Source organism: Babylonia areolata, chromosome 18 (genome assembly GCF_041734735.1).
Source record: "Babylonia areolata isolate BAREFJ2019XMU chromosome 18, ASM4173473v1, whole genome shotgun sequence".
Lineage (NCBI taxonomy): Eukaryota > Metazoa > Mollusca > Gastropoda > Neogastropoda > Buccinidae > Babylonia > Babylonia areolata.
Window position 1 is genome coordinate 21,234,337 of NC_134893.1, and position 16,796 is coordinate 21,251,132.

The 16,796-nt window shown below is 44.0% G+C and overlaps 1 protein-coding gene across 2 annotated transcripts in view; it reads right to left on the reverse strand.

The window, feature by feature from the left end:
- LOC143291889 (uncharacterized) overlaps positions 1-8,745 on the reverse strand; it is a 10,791-nt gene extending 2,046 nt beyond the window's left edge. The window contains exons 1-2 of one of the 2 annotated variants that reach the window (XM_076602023.1): positions 8,670-8,745; positions 1-1,970 (exon numbers count right to left, since the gene is read on the reverse strand). The exon at positions 1-1,970 is cut by the window's left edge and continues 2,046 nt beyond it. In XM_076602023.1, the coding sequence (XP_076458138.1) occupies positions 219-1,538 (1,320 nt within the window). In that variant the 5' untranslated portion in view covers positions 1,539-1,970; positions 8,670-8,745 and the 3' untranslated portion in view covers positions 1-218. The remainder of the gene's footprint in view (positions 1,971-8,669) is intronic. The other variant, XM_076602024.1, reaches the window with a different exon arrangement.
- Between the last annotated feature and the right edge of the window lie 8,051 nt (positions 8,746-16,796).

Here is a 16,796-nt window from a genome sequence, read left to right on the forward strand (position 1 = left end):
CATTGAATGAATATTATCGAGACCCTAGTCACTGCCATTGGAGTTATCCAGATCCAATACACTGTCATGAAAACTACCCAGATGCCATTCACTACCATGAAAGTTATCCAGATGCCATGCACTACCCAAGCAAACTATCCAGATCACATGAAAGTTATCTGGACCCGAAAGTATGCTATAAAAGATTTCCAGACACAATGCTCTGCCATGAAAGTCATTCAGACCTCATGCTTTGCAAGGAAAGTCATCCAGACTCTTAACATTGAGACGGAAGTCATCCAGACCCAAGGCACTGCAATGAAAAATATCAAGAATCCGTACTCTTCCTTGTAAATTATGCAGACCTCATACACTGCCCAGATTCCTATCACTGCCAAGATAGTTATGCAGACCCCATACACCAAGGAAGTTTTATAGACACGAAGCACTGTCATGATGTTTATCCAGATCCCAAGCACTGTCATGAAAGTTATCCATATGCCATGCACTACCATCAAAGTTATCCAGATGCCATGCACTACCATCAAAGTTGACCAGATGTCTTGCACTACCACAAAAGTTATCCAGACCACATACACTGCCAGGAACGTTATCGAAACCCAATGCACTGCCATGAACCTTGTACAGACCCCAAGAAAGGCACGTAACGCACCCTTGGATGTTACACCGGGCCAATTCACAGCCATGAAATATACCACCCAAACAAGCTCTAGAAAAAGCGTAACCCGACCAAGGCCAATAGGAGGCATTAATAACAGCATGAAGACAACTAAGGACAGGAGCACGGACACCAAGTCCTTGCACATCCTGCTGGGTCTGTGCGGCCTGGCCCACCACCTCTCTGTTGTCTGCTGGATCTGGAAAGGGAGGAGCGGCTGGAGAAGATCAGGGGAGGCTACCAGCTGCCTCAGCCTGGACTGCAGCTGCTCCCTCATCCCCCTCACCCGCTCCAGACGCCTGTTCACCGACCTCAGCTCCGGGGCGAAGGAGCGAAGCACCTTCCTCTGCTCTTTCCTCTGCTGTTCCTCCGTGGGTTGGTTTTTCCTCATGAGGGTCTTCAGCAGCATCTCTGTCTGAGAGTAGTCGTCTGTGAGCTGCTGGACGAGGTGGTCACACATCTGCAAGGCGTTGGTCAGGAGAAGGATACGCGCTGCGGGACTGGCCTGGGGCAGCAGGAGGGACTGGTTGAGGTCCCGGATCCACTTGTCCAAGCCAGAGCCTTCTGCTGCAGTGTCCGTGGTTGGCTGGAGAGGGGTCGTGTCGGACGGTGCCTGCTGCTTTGTCGACGCTGGTATGGCGTTCTCCTCGGTAACTGGGACGTGGAAGGTGGTGGTGATGGGGTGTGGGGTGGTGTTGATCTGTGGCCAGTCTGCTTCCTGGACAGGAGACTGGCGTGCAGCAGGGCCGTGGCTGGTGTTGTCAGGGTGTGTGTTTTCGGTCTGTGGCCAGTCCGGCCGCTGTACATCAGACTGACACAACGCATGGCCCGACAGGTCCACGTAACAGCTTCTCTCAGCTGCAGTCTGCCGCTCGGACATGGTTGTTTTATTGTTTTAAAGAAAGAAATAAGGTCGAAGTGAAGAAGGTTCTGGAATTCACATGCAGCAGATTACGGAAATTCTTTGGTTATCACTCAGCACAAAACGGAAAGTTACGGGTTCGTAATGCAGCAGAGAAACAGAAAACGGAAAGTTCTCGGTTCTCTTGCAGTAGAGAACGGAAAGTTTCTGGGTTCACATTGAAGCATCGAATGGAGAGTTGTGGGTTCATCAATCAGCAGAGAAGTTGTGGCTGGGTTCACCACGGAGAAGAAGAAGGTGGTGAGTTGAGCTGGGAGAGATGTGGAGCAGTAGCTATGTCAGTCACTCAGTCACTGAACTACGGGTTCCCTAAACGCCTGTAACATGTCCCTCTGGTCCATCCGCCTGTGTGGTGAAAGAGTCAGTTGTCTCCTCCTGTGAACAGACAATCTTGAGAAAGAAGAAGAAGCAGTTTGAGAAGAAGTGGTAGTAGCCGTTGTGGTCGAAGCAGTAATAGTAGTAGTAGTAGTTGTTGTAGTAATGATGATAATAATAATGATGATGACGATAATAATGATGATGGTGGTGGTGGTGATGGTGGTGATGAAGAAGAAAGTTCCATAGCACATGACTCTGATGGAGAAACGGGTGTGAATGAAGGTTGGGTGGAAGAGGTAGGTGAATGTGTGGTTTGTTAGGTGGTGGTGGTGTGCACGTGTGCGTGTGTGTGTGTGTGTGCATTTGTGTGTGTGTGTGTGTGTGTGTGTGTGTGTGTGTGTGTGTGTGTGTGTGTGTGTGCATGTGTATGTGTATGTGTGTGTGTGTGTGTGTGTGTGTGTGTGTATGTGTGCGTGCGTGCGTGTTTGCGTGATGTGGAGGAGGAGGAACCGGGCTGTGTAACCAAATGAATGAATGAATCCACGTGGACATTGGTCCAAAAGGTGTGAGTTGAACTGATATATATATTTTTTAAATGCACGGCTTACTTCTATAATTATATCTTATATATCTATATATATATATATATATATAATAATAATAATGGATACTTATATAGCACACTATCCAGAAATCTGCTCTAGGTGCTTTACAAAAACGCTTTTGATAACATAAAACATTATATCTATGTTACATACACACACCAAAATGTGACCACACACACACACACACACGCACGCACGCACGTACGCGCACACACACACGCACGCACGCACACACACACACACTGCATACATACATTTTAACATACATGTGTATCTAACAGCTACCCTAACAAATACGCACACATAGGCAGGCACAAACTTACATAAACACACGCACACACAATACACATTCATATACATGCATGTAGTTGTGGACCTGCCACAATTGAACTTATTGCTGAGGGAAAAGGTGAGTTTTGAGATGAGATTTAAAAGATGCGAGGGAATCAGAGTGACGGAGGTTATCAGGGAGCTTGTTCCACGTCTTTGGCGATTGAAAAGAAAACGATCTGTGTCCATAGGTCTTACTTCTGACGTGAGGTATCCTGAGAAGTCGAGTATCAGAGGAAGAACGGAGCTGGCGAGACGGGGTATAGATATGGATGAGTTCAGAAAGATACTTGGGGCCAGATCCGTTGACTGCAGAAAAGGTCAGAGTGGATAGCTTATAGTCTATTCGATCAGAAACAGGCAACCAGTGGAGAGACTGAAGGAGAGGAGAAACATGGTCAAATTTAGAAGCTCTGCAAATGAGTCTGGCAGCGTTATTCTGAATTCGTTGGAGTCTGTCTAACAGGTATTTGGGAAGGCCGGCCAAAAGAGAGTTGCAGTAATCCAATCTTGAGAGAACCAGAGAGCATACAAGTGTCTTGGTTGCATCGGTTGAGAGATAGTGGCGGATAGAGCTGATTCTACGCAGTTCCAAATAGGCAACTTTACAGATATTCGAAATGTGCTGTTGGAAGGAAAGAGACTGGTCCAGGATTACACCAAGACTGCGAACAGAGGGAGAAAGTGAAACAGGTGTGCTATTGATCAGAACAGAGTCAGGAAAGGAAGGATGTTGACGAAACTTCTTTGGACAGGTTATCATCAATTCAGTCTTATCATCATTTAATTGCAGCTTGTTGAGAGTCATCCAGTCCTTTAGGCCAGCAATGCACTCCTGTGTTTGAGTCACCAGTGCATCAAATTCAGCTATGGAAGCCGACTGATAAAGTTGTGTGTCATCAGCAAAGCTCTCATGCGACATCGCATGATGACTGATGACATCCGACACAGGAGCCGCATACAGCACGAAAAGAACAGGACCTAGGACGGACCCTTGTGGGACACCATATTTCAAGGCAGATATTCTAGAGTATGTACCATTTACACACACTTTCTGTGTACGATCTGACAGGTAAGACGTGATCCATATGTGTGTGTGTGTGTGTGTGTGTGTGCGTGTGTGTGTGTGTGTGAATATCATATATATATATATATATATATTCATCAAGAGAGACAGTGAGAGAGAGAAAGAACTGTGGCAGTACACTCAGACTCTCGAAAAGATCCGGTGTAAGATCCCAAATCGCCCCCCCCCCCCTCCTTCTGTAGGTCCTCCGGGGGACTTGTCAGTTTCCGAAATAGTCCCCAGGGAGACATTTCAGGAATGTGGGACGTCCCCCACCCATGCTGTTTCGGTCCCCCTCTGACTTCACCAAAGTATCCGTCCCCCCCTCACCCGTCCCCCCACATGTTCGGCTTTGTGTGCGCCCGCGTGTGCATGTGTGTGTGTGTGTGTGTGTGTGTGTGTGTGTGTGTGTGTGTGTGTGTGTGAGGGTGTCTGTGTGTGTCTGTGTGTATGCAGAATAATACTAATATAATTCAAGGCAGGAATTGTTTGTTTTAAAGAATAAGATCTGGCTCCCATACTGAACATTCTCACAGGATGGGTCTTAAGTTTATCTGACTGCAGTATCCAGCATAGCAAAAGATCGAATAATAGAAGAAAAAAAGGTATAATGCATCAGAGTAAAAATTAAAAAAAAGTCAAGAAGAGTTTTATTCAAAGCAAAAGATAAATCATAAATATCATTTTTGTTATGAAAACTATAATACATGCCTGCAACTTATGTAAAGAAAAACATGCCAGTGTTACTCTCAGTTGTCCGCAAGCAACACTTTTTGCAGAGCTGGAGCTAATGAGGAAAGAGAGTATCTGAAGGAATGTGTGTATTGCGCGTGCGCGCGCGCGCGTGTGTGTGTGTGTGTGTGTGTGTGCGCGCGCGAACATATATTTTTTATTAAACTTTCAGAACAGAATAGCTGAGATACTCATTCACTGTCAACAGTACTGTAACTGTCTGCACCTCACAATGCAGCATCCTGAGAGGGATGAGGGAAGAAGAGGTGGATTTGTCACTGCACTTCATACACCATGCATCTTGCTCAGGCATGGGTGCAACAGGCAGAAAAAAAACCCAAGAACTAAAACTTTGGGGTGCAGACAGGGTACATGGGCAAAGCCCTGTTAGCGGAGGAGGTGTGGGGGATCAGGCAGGGGTGACGGGGGGTGGGGGATGTCATGCGCCCCTGAAGCTCGACCAGGAAGACAGTTTAAAACGCATTTGGAAAGCCCACTTGCAATCATTTAAAAAAAAAAATCTTCTAAACAATCAAATAAAATAATGAAAAAACAAAACAAAACAACAACAACAAAAAGAACAAAAAAACAACAACCCCCCCCCCAAAAAAAAACAACAACAAAAACAACCCAGACAGACAGACAAAGAGTGGGGGAGGGTGTGTGTGTGTGTGTGTGTGTGTGTGTAGGGGGGGGCGGGGGGGGGGGGGGGGGGGGGCGGAATATACGGAAATATATAGATCTAAGAGACCCACGGTTCGTTTTCAGTTGATCGGTCTCGCGCGTCGATCCATATTCCCAAACGGTTTGGATTATTATGTAAATCAAAATACGGTGAACTTTATGCTTTAGAGAACCCGTTTGAAAGCACAACTCAGCGCCATACTTTTCTTCACGTCATGCGTATGAATCTGAATCTGAATTTGATATATTCAAAGACGGAAAAGGACTTCAGTCCGTATTCTCCGTTTAAATACACTGCAGTAAAGAGGCTTTCAGAAGAGAGTGACATCACAGCACCTAATTCGGGCAGATCTGGGATCTATTGCTGGTGCGCCAATGATTCATCCGTATTACGTGCATGCATTGGGGTAACTGCGAACGATCCAGTCGAAGGAACCAGCTCAACATGTGCATTGTACAGATGACATGCTGTACGATCGTCAAATGTAGCTCTTCTGTTTTTGAAGACTTCCTCCGACCGGTTGCACCGCTTTTTTCAACGGTTGAAACAGCAGGTGTTCCTGAGGGTAAATGCGAACGAGCAAGTCTAATTGCGAACGATGGGTTTGGGTACATGTGGACAATTAAAGCAGAACTCATTAGACATAACATACTATTGGAACATCTCACCAGACTGTTGTATTGTTGGTTTTAATCACACATGCACAGAAACACACAAACACACCCTTTTGAGAGCGCTCAGCATCGTTCGCAAATAGACTCACGTCAAAATATCCTATGGTATGATTGCAGACGATACTTTTGAATACTTCTGTCAAAACTGAGGTTCTGATTTGTGAAAACATGCTTTCATAAATTCTCCCAGCACTGGAAATGCACAATCCATTTAACATATCTAATCAAATCTGCTATTTCAAACAGTGTCAAAGATAACGTCCAACAGCTTGCTTCCCTAGATTTTAGGATTTATCAATCAATCAATCATTTAATGTCTCAACCAGTGTACACAAATTCGCCTTCAGGCTCGTCGTAGAGAAAATAAACACTTACTTTAACAGATAGTAACTTTTAAAAGTGAAGACAGTCATTCCATCATTAAATTAAAACACTCACACGAACATTGCGGGAAAGAGTTGTGGCTGAGGGACGTAACGTGTTGCACTATCAACATCACAGTAGACACTATCAACATCACAGTAGACACTATCAACATCACATTTTGAGAGCATGTTAGTGAACTTGGTTGGCAGTGGTGTGAGAAGAGAAGAAAGAGCGCCGAATTAACGGAAATAGCTGATGTTTGACTGGTTCTTGGAAATGATAGCTATCAAGGTATCAGAACGAGATCGAAGCCGGCGTTAAACTGTAAAATGTTTGTGGTGATAACGCTTCGAAGAAGGGCGGTACACAAACCGTTCGAAATTACATGCTGCTCGCAATTAGGCATACCTACCCTATTATATTTTATTCAAACGTGCGTGCAGTCTGTCTCAGATAGACAGACAGACATACAGACAACCTGAAGCATACGTGATGATTGCTCACAAGACAGAATTCTGAAGATGATCTTAAGTCTGATATATTCAAAGATGTACAATGAACAAGATATAGAATGTACGCTGGAGAGAGAAATGAACTATGTGAGTTTTGCTTAACACACACACACGCGCGCGCGCGCGCGCGCGCACACACACACACACACACACACACAAACACACACACACACACATACAACACAACACGACACGACACTACATTGTTACCTCTGTGGCATACAACAGCATGTTTGATTTCATCAACACAACGTATAAACGTTATACTGAAACATATGTCACGATAGCTCATAAGAGAATTCAGACAATAATTGTAAAATTGACGTAAAAATAAAGGTGTAAATTTAAAGAGAACTGCTAGCTTGGACACACACAAAAAAAAAACCCCAACAAAAAACAGATAGCAACGCAACGCACTGTTTGTTTTTTTCTTCTTTTTTTAAATTCTTTTTTAGGAGAAATCAGTGGATGCGTAAAATTTCTGCAAATGAGCAGGATAGTCTCAGCATCCTTGGAAGGTTCTTTCCCATTTTTTTTTCTCTCTCTCTCTCTCTTTTTTCTTTTTTTCTTTTTTTTTTCTTTCTTTTCGTTCCTTCCATCATCATTTTTCTCCTTTCTGTTGTCTTTTCTTTCTCTTTCTTTTTTTTTCTTCTCTCATCTCTTTATTCCTCCTTCTCTCTCTCTCTCTCTCTCTCTCTCTCTCTCTCTCTCTCTCTCTCTTTCTTCCCCCTGTAATCTGTCTTCTTACCATTGTCATGCTCAAACATTGTCAAGGTCATGCAACATGTAAAATCACATACAGGGTAGTTTCGTGCACAATGTCTAAAAGAGGCGAGGTAGACACAATCTCATTCTCTCTCTCTCTGGAGGCATTAGCTTTACGGAACGTCTTTAAATGTACACATTTAAATTGACCACTTGAGTTTTTTATGGATCCGTATAAGTGCTCAGGTATCTTGGTAGACATAGATCACATCTTACGTAATTTGAGCTCGGTTTCAAAGATAAGATACAGATTCTTACACTTACCATATTTGAATTTAGAAATAGACAGTTTTGCTATCAACAGAGTCGTGTTGATTTTTTTTCTCTTTTCATGATCTGGGATATCCATTTTCGTTGTACCAAACAACGCTACTTTTTCATTCATAGTGATCAGTGTATTGTAACAGGAGAGAATGAACTGTTTCACATGTTTCCAAAAGTCAGATAGTTTGGGGCAAGAGTAAAAGGCGTGTTCAATGTAATCAGTTTCTTGACACCAGTTGCAGGTGTTTGTGTTTGACACCCCCATTTTTGCAAGCAGAATATTCGTTGGGTAAATGTTATGGATAAATTTGAAGTGGAGTATTCTCAGACGGGATTCATTTGTGCATTCATAAGCTAGGTTGAAATAGTCTTTGATATTGATGTCTAGTTTGCGCTTCCAAAATTGTGTTGCACATATTTCATGGTTTTGTTTGAGGGCAAAGTGTTTTCGGATTTGTTTGTTAGATAACGTAGTGAGGTATCCCTCTGTTGTTGCAATGTCTTTGGGGGTATCCTCTTTGTGGGCATCGTTGGATAGATGCTGTTTCCATTGTTCCCCGCACTGTTTGTTCACAGCAAAACGATTCACACTACACGACGACCTTCCGAGCAGAAACCTCTTCGCTTTTTTTTTTTTTTTTTTAAACTGTTCCCGACATCAGAGAAAACATTATCCTTGAGAAGTGTTCGCTGATCTATTTCTTTAACTAAATATGCAGTGTACAACTTTTAACTGTATACAAACACAAGCAGATACCTTCAGTTGCCTTACCTGGAGCAGACGGGTGGACGAACACAGGTGGTATGAGTCTGTCACTGGAGTTATGTTATGCGAAGACACGAGTATCTGTGTGTTATACTGGTCTCCTCAACCCAGGACGTTAGTAAACATCCGGTTTCTTTTATGTGAGCCCGGATCGAGCAAGATTTCTTCTGGTGATGTGTGTGAAAGGTACCTCCCCCCTCATGTCAAATTTAGATGTGGAGGAACATTGGTAAATGTTGTTAATTGACCATGAGTTAACTCACTCAGTACGGCCAGTCCTCTCTTCTCCTCTACACAGACCCCTCGGATGTCCAGTGGGTGTCTGAATGACCCAACCTTTAGCTTCCGTCGTCAACTTGTGGTATTCTTTGTCAACATTCACCTCTTCAGTGTAAGAGCCTTCCGCTGGTAACATTTTGATGGTGGTTAATGGGGTGAAACGCTGTTAACGTCGTCTCTTTCGCCGTTCGTATGGAGAGAGTTAATTCAACATCTGTGCAGACTTACTAACTTTCTCCCTAGTTCAATGTGATAGTCTACGTGGGTCTCCTCCTCAGGGTTGCCACAAGCTCTTTCATTGTAAATGGTATCTCCACCACCTGGAAAATCTGTGCCAGCTATTTCCTCTTTTCTGTCACTCTCTTTTGTTTCCGGCTTTTTTAAATTTTTATTTGTCATTCCTTTTATTTTTTTTTATTCTGGCATCTCTTGCCTTTCAGTTTCTACCTTGCTTGTCCATTCATCAAAATGTATATTTTAAAACTATTTTTTTCCTTTTCTTTTTTTAATTTTAATTATTTTTTTTAGAGATGCTTGAATATTTTTTTGCCTTTCACTGGAAAAAAATGTGATACTTTTTCATGCTATGTTCCATTATTTGCGCCTTGGGCGAGTGAGATGTCCGTTGGCAATATTTTGTTTTGTATGCCTGTTATTACAAACAATTTTATGCATCATGTTCAGTTATGTTATTGTTCAGGTTGGTTGTTTTCCCTGAAACATTGAAGGAATTGTCAATATCAGACACATAATCCTCATCATAGTTTTATGTACATGAATTTTTCTGTGCTTTTGCGTGAGTTTGTTTCGCAGGTGTTTTTTTTTTCAGGTTCTACTGAACATATTTTCAGTTTTTTCAGACCTGCAAAAAGCTTACCACAGACAGCTTTTATGTTGTCGCTGTTTGACACGGAAGTGTCTAAACACACACACACACACACACACACACACACACACACACACACTAATTCACACACAGGCACACACAAACACACACACAAACATACATACGTACACACACTAACGTAAACACTCACACACACACACACACACACACACACACACACACACACACACACACACACACGCATAGCATATGGTGCTTACAGGCTACGACTAAATGGGTAAGGAAGAGAGGAGATGGGGTGGAGAAAGAATAAATGTATGGTGGCCTTCAAAGCGTGTCCTGTTTGGGACCCCTCCCGCCCCCCCCCCCCCCCCCCCCCCCCCCTCATTTGGATGTGACTCAAGGGTCATTCTGGGTTAGCCTGGTATGACACAGACTGTCATTTGTGGCTGGTCAAATCTGACATCCTTTCCTTAGAACAAGTTGGTTTCAGACAGTTTCGCAGCACAGAAGACCAGGTCACCTATCTGTCCCAAGAGGTTGAAGATGCTTTCCAGGAGCAGACGCTGGTCTCCATTGCCTGGATTGATCTTCAGAATGCTTTTGATAAAGTTTGGATGGAGGGGCTGCTTGTCAAACTGTTGAGGAATGGAGCGGCCAGTAACGTGTTTCAGCGAATTATGTCCTACCTCTATAACCACAGGGCGTGAGTCTCTCTCAACACAGTTAAATATTCCTGCTGTGACATGGTGTTCCAAAAGGCGGAAAGTAAAAGTGTTTGCTCGACCACTCAATGAACAGAAACTGAAGAACAGATTGAAAAAAAGAGTAGCATATTCCTCGAAAGTCAAACGGCTGTCCCGACAATACCAGGAACAGCTATCATAGGACGTACTCCCAATGCACCCATCAAAAGTGGATCCTGGTCCATTGCGGATTCCGCGAGAGTAAGAAAGGCTGATTGGCTGATCAAAAAGGGCACATTACGGGAGCATCCCAACAACAGCATCAGCTTCATTGAAATGAGGACCCATACCAGGGCACTTTAGGCACCTGGTACAATCAGGAACTACTACCTCACGTTACCCAGAGAGCAGCAGAGTGTCCTGGTGAGACTTTGCACCAGTCACAACAGACTGAACAACCAGAAGTACCGAAAACTGAGGCTGGTGCCTTATTCCACTTGTTTCTGTGGACAGGAAGACCAGACAACGGACCACATTCTCCAAAACGTCCCCTGTACAAACAGGAAACAGAACATGTGTGACCTTTCAACACTCGACTCATGACCAAACGTTATGGCAGCCACAACACAGAGAGCAGGAGAAAACACCATTCTCCTGAGCTGGACTGGTGGTGTAGCTGTAAAGGCCAAGAAGAAGAAGAACTAGGCATAAATCCAACACGTTGATCATGTTTTCAGAGCCTACCCTGACATGAAGTTACGGTTTCAGTTTCTCAAGGAGGCGTCACTGCGTCCGGAAACATCCATGTAGGCTACACCACATCAGGTAGGCGGATGCTATCAGCAGCATAACCCAACATACTTGTCAGTCTTTGAGTGCATGAATATACACATGTGCACACCCAACCACTGCCCGACATCGTCAGACAACATCAATGTGACTTTCACAAATTTGCAGATGATACCCAACTCACTAAAGCTTCTTCCCCATATTATTTTGCTATCCTTCGCAAAAACCTAGAGATTTGTTATTGGGAAGGAGTGGATGCTGACAAACAAGCTTAAACGTAATGACGTCAAGACAGAAGCCATACTTATAGGTTCGAAGTTTGCACAAAGTCACATTTCTGACCATACCTTGACTGTCTGCATTGCTGATATCAACTTTCAAAATGTTGTCAGAAACCTAGGTACGTTTTTTAATTCAGCTCTGTCCATGCATGATCATGTCAGTAGTTTATGTAAAACTGCAAAATTCCAACTGAGGAAAATCCGTACAATTCGACCTTATCTAACTATTGAAGCAAGCACTCAGCTTGTTTGTTCCTTGATCCTGTCGCATTGACAACCGTAATTCACTACTTGCTGGTCTGCCATTTGAATTGTTGTCACGCCTTCAAATGATTTTGAACAAAGCTGCAATAATTTTTTTTTTTCGGAAAATCAAAAAAGGATCACGCTATCCCACATTTACGTCAACTTCATTGGTTACCCATCCAGCACACAACTCAATACAAAATTGCCATATTGGCTTCTTGCCACTTTGAAGGATCTCCCCCTTCTTACTTACACTTGCACCCCTTCCCATTCAGGTCTTCTGCTTAAAATTTCCTTCAAGTCCCCAAAACCTCTTCAAAGACATCAAGCACCTTCTGTCTGGAATTCTTCTCCACTGTATCTCCGTCACTTACCAACGCTGTCCTCTTTCAAAACAAACTTGAAAACAAATCTGTTTAATTAGGCCTTTGGGTGTAATAAGCACAGCTAATTGTCTGTCTGCATTCCTCCTCCTCCTCCTACTTACCCGACTTTGCCCTCTGCTGAAATCATCATGTGGGGGGAGGGGGGGAGGGGGGGAGGGGGGTGGGGGCGGGGGGGGGGGGAGATGTTTGTGTGTGCGCGGGCGTGTGTGTGTGCACGAGCGTGCGTGTGAATGGTATATTTGTCGTCTGTGTGTGTGTGTGTGTGTGTGTGTGTGTGTGTGTGTGTGTGTGTGATTGTTCATACCTGCAATTTGTAGTATTGTCTTGGTGTATAGATACACATACATGTGTTGTTGTTTTTTCATATGCAAAGGTATGTTATTATGCACTATTGTACATATAAAGCCCATTTATTGGGGAATTTGTGCAAAATAAGAACTTTCTATTATTATTATTATTGTTGTTTTTGTTGTTGTATTAGTAATAATAATAATAATAATGATGATAATAATAATTCAATTCAATTCAATTATTATTATTATCATATCGGTGTGGATTTCTTTTACAGAATTTTTTTGCAATGGAATATTTTCAGCACGCAACGTACGTGCTGCACAAGGGACCCGGTTTTTTCATCATAAGGACTACATGATCAGTTTGATTTTACAGTCAAACGTGGGTCAAAGGGAGAAAACAGAATTCGAACGAACACATACATCACATTACACATACAATACAACACAGACACAGACACACACACACACACACACACACACACACACACACACACACACACACTTCCTGACCAGTACGTTGGGTTTTTGTGCAGTTCAAGCATTATTCCCTTTTTTTTCTTCTATTTTTCTGGGTTTTTTTCAAAGTAGTAATGGTGAAGCGTATGCTTCATGGACCAGTCCACACACTGTGACACTCTCTTGAAACCAACCGAGATAGGCAAGAGCCGTTTTAAAAGATGCGACAGATTACATCCTGTTTGCCATTTATTATTCATAAATTATTTGCCCTCAGGTGATTATTGTCGAAGAAGCTCGGGTCTGCACGCCACAAAAACCAAACCGGTGTAGCAGTATGTTCGTTGCCCACTGCACCACCACCCTTATGAGTTTTTTTTATCCCGAGGTCATATTTGGCTGGGCCAGATCAACCCATAGGTCTTTGTACATTAGCCTGGTTTGATCTCCACGGGTAAACTACGACCTCTGTCTGGGCGTAATCGTCTGTGAGCTGCTGAACGAACGAGGCTTCGGTCAGGTGAGGGATCTGCACCGCAGGTTTGGCCCGGAGCGGCAGGAAGGACTGGTTGAGGTCCCGGATCCACTTGTCCAAACCAGAGTCTTCTGCTGCAGTGTCCGTGGTTGGCTGGAGAGGGTGCGTGTCGGTCAATGCCTGTTGCTTTGTCGGAGCTGGAGTGACGTTCTCCTCGGTGACTGGGATGTGGTGGGTGGGTGGTAAAGTGGTGATGGGGTGTGGGGTGGTGTGGATCTGTGGTCAGTCCGCTTCCTGGACAGGAGACTGTTGGGCCGGCAGGGGTGTTGCTGGTGTTGTCAGGGTGTGTGCTTTCGGTCTGTGGTCAGTCCGGCCCCTGCACAGCAGACTGACAGGACACATCGTACGACAGGTCCACGCAACGACTTCTCTCAGCTGCAGTCTGCTGCTGGGACATTGTTGTTTTTGTTGTTTTAAAGAAAGGTAATAAAGGTCGAAATAAAAAGTTGTCATCTGCCCAAGAATGGAAGGTTCTGGAATTCTTCTGCAGCAGAAAGTTCTTGTTTCTCCCTCAGCGCAGAACGGAAAGTTGTGGGTTCATCATCACCACAAAACGGAAAGTTCTGGGTTCTTGTGCAGCAGAGAACGGAAAGTTTCTGGTATTACAGATGAACAAATGGTGAGTGTTGGACCTTTTAAAACGAAGTTAAATGGTTAAAAATGGTTTAAAATCAAAGGTACCTTAAGATGAAGATAAAAACGACGTTTCGAGTCATGACTCCTTCTGGTATTACATTGAAACATTGAATGGAGAGCTCTGTGTTCACTCAGCGAAAACGGGAAGCTGTGGGTTCAGTATGCAACAGAACGTTTTTGCTGGGTTTCCATGAAGAAACAGCTGAAGATGATGAGCTGAGGTGAGGGAGGGGTGAGGAGCAGTAGTGATGTCAGCCACTCAGTCACTGAACTGCGGGTTCCCTGAACGACTGTTAACATATCTCTCTGGTCCATCTGCCTGTGTGTTGGTGAGGAGTGATTGGTCTCCTGTGTACAGACAGACACCCTACAGAATAAGAATATATGTACACACACACACACACACACACACACACACACACACACACACACACGCACACACACACACACAAATATTTCGAGATATATATCGATATATATATACAAGCAGAACTGATTTGGATTTCCCAAGCTGTACCAAGCTTTGCAGACAATGTCAGATATCGTTCTGTTGCAGTGCACTCGGGAAGATCCGCGAGTCATACACAAAAAGAAAAATCGTTATCACTGTACAAACACTCAAGTGACGCCAGTCCACCACATATTGCATGCAACCCACAAGCGATTGAATGACCTGTACTGGCTGTATTGCGTGCATGTCAAGCGTATGTGACGATTCGCTTGACTGCGACTGCATTGGGTTAGGCTACAAACACACACACACACACACACACACAGATACAGACACAGACACACACAGACATACAGACACACAGGCACACACACACACACACACATTAACATACATAAAGCGATTGCATACGTAACCATATCCGGGCTTCCTTTTTTACCTGTCACACTTGAGTAATGCTCTGTATGTCCGTCTGTCTATTTGTATGTGCACACTCTTGTGTGTGTGTGTGTGTGTGTGTGTGTGTGTGTGTGTCTGTGTGTGTGTGTGTGTGTGTCTGTGTCTGTATTTGTATCTGTGTGACGTTGGATGGAGCTTTGCACATTTTATACGAAACCTGTTTATAACACACACAAACGCACACACACAGAGACACACACTCTCATTTCTATTTTCTGCCGTGCTTGTGCATTCACCTATATGGTTGTTTTTGTTGTTGTTGTTGTTGTAAAGGTGCCTGAACATTTGTTGCCTTTCTCTGAACTTTATAATTGCGTACTTTGCTATGCTGTATTCCCTTTTAGCGTTTTGGACATGTGAGATGGCCGTTGGCAATATTTTGTTTTGTATTCATGTTATGCATATAAATTTGTGCATTTTGTTCAGTTATGTTTATATTCAGGTTATTTTTTTTTTCCTGAAACATTGACGGAATTGTCAATGTCAGAGACATGATCATAGTTTTTATGTACATGAATTCGACTTGCTTGTGCTTGATTTTCTTTTGCTGAAGAAAACTTTGCAAGTGAAAAGTGATATTCAGGTTGTTGTTTTACCACTGATCTAAACAGAGATGGGTAGCTCATTGGCCAGGAAAGCTGATGCCAACTGTACGCCATACTGACACCTGTGTCCGGCTGTCAGTCCGTTGAGAAGTCGTCTCCTAACTGGTGGTAGTTTCTGAACTGTAAACGTGTATCTTCGATACAAATCGTGTTATGCTTGCCCCCGCGACGTGCCAAATGTTGTGTCTTAATTGATATCTGCCAATGGTTTATTTACCAAAGTTATTACTGGAAAATAGTGCAGTAACATGTGGCGCAAATTTGCTGTGGAGGCACACACAGGAAAGTAAGCTTAACTCTTTCCATACGAACGGCGAAAGAGACGACGTTAACAGCGTTTCACCCCAATTACCATCATCAAAATATTGCAAGTGGAAGGCTCTTATACTGAAGACGTGAATGTTGACAAAGAATACCACAATTCTGACGACGGAAGCTAAATGTTGGGTCATTCAGCCACCCACTGGACATCCGAGGGGTCTGTGTTGAGGAGAAGAGAGGACTGGCCGTACTGAGTGAGTTAATCAACCCCGCGAGCAAGTGAAAGCCTGCCGTGAAGCAGTCATCGTAGCCAGCTGAGCGCTAAGCGACATAATATATGGAGTTACCGCTTCGCGCTATACTGACACGAGTAGAAAAATGGCTGATTGAACACTTCCGCTGGCTTCAGTTACCAAAGGGGCTCAAAGAAGGCATGCGCTATCCAGCTATTTTTAGAGCAGTGCCCGCCCACAAACCTTGTGGATCCAGTCCTCCCTCAGATTGTCGCCCACACAGCAGTCCAGAGCACTGGGGGGCAGCACGAGCACCAGGTGGCCGCACGCTCTGCAGAAGGCCTTCGTCAAACTTCCCGGCCAGCAGCCTATCGATGTCGATGAAGACGGAGAAGCCTCTCAGATGGAGGTGGACTTGGACCAGGCTGAGGGGAAAACAAATAAACAAAAACAACATACCCCCAACCCCACACACCAAACAACGGGGATGGATTATTCTCATTGTGATGGTCTGGGATGAGGGTGGGGAAGCTGGTGTGTGTGTGTGTGTGTGTGTGTGTGTGTGTGTGTGTGTGTGTGTGTGTGTAGAGGATGTGTGTATAGTGTGGAGGGTATGTGGTGTGGAGTATGTGTGTGTGGTGTGGAGGGTGTGTGTGTGTGTGTGTGTGTGTGTGTGTGTGTGTGGGT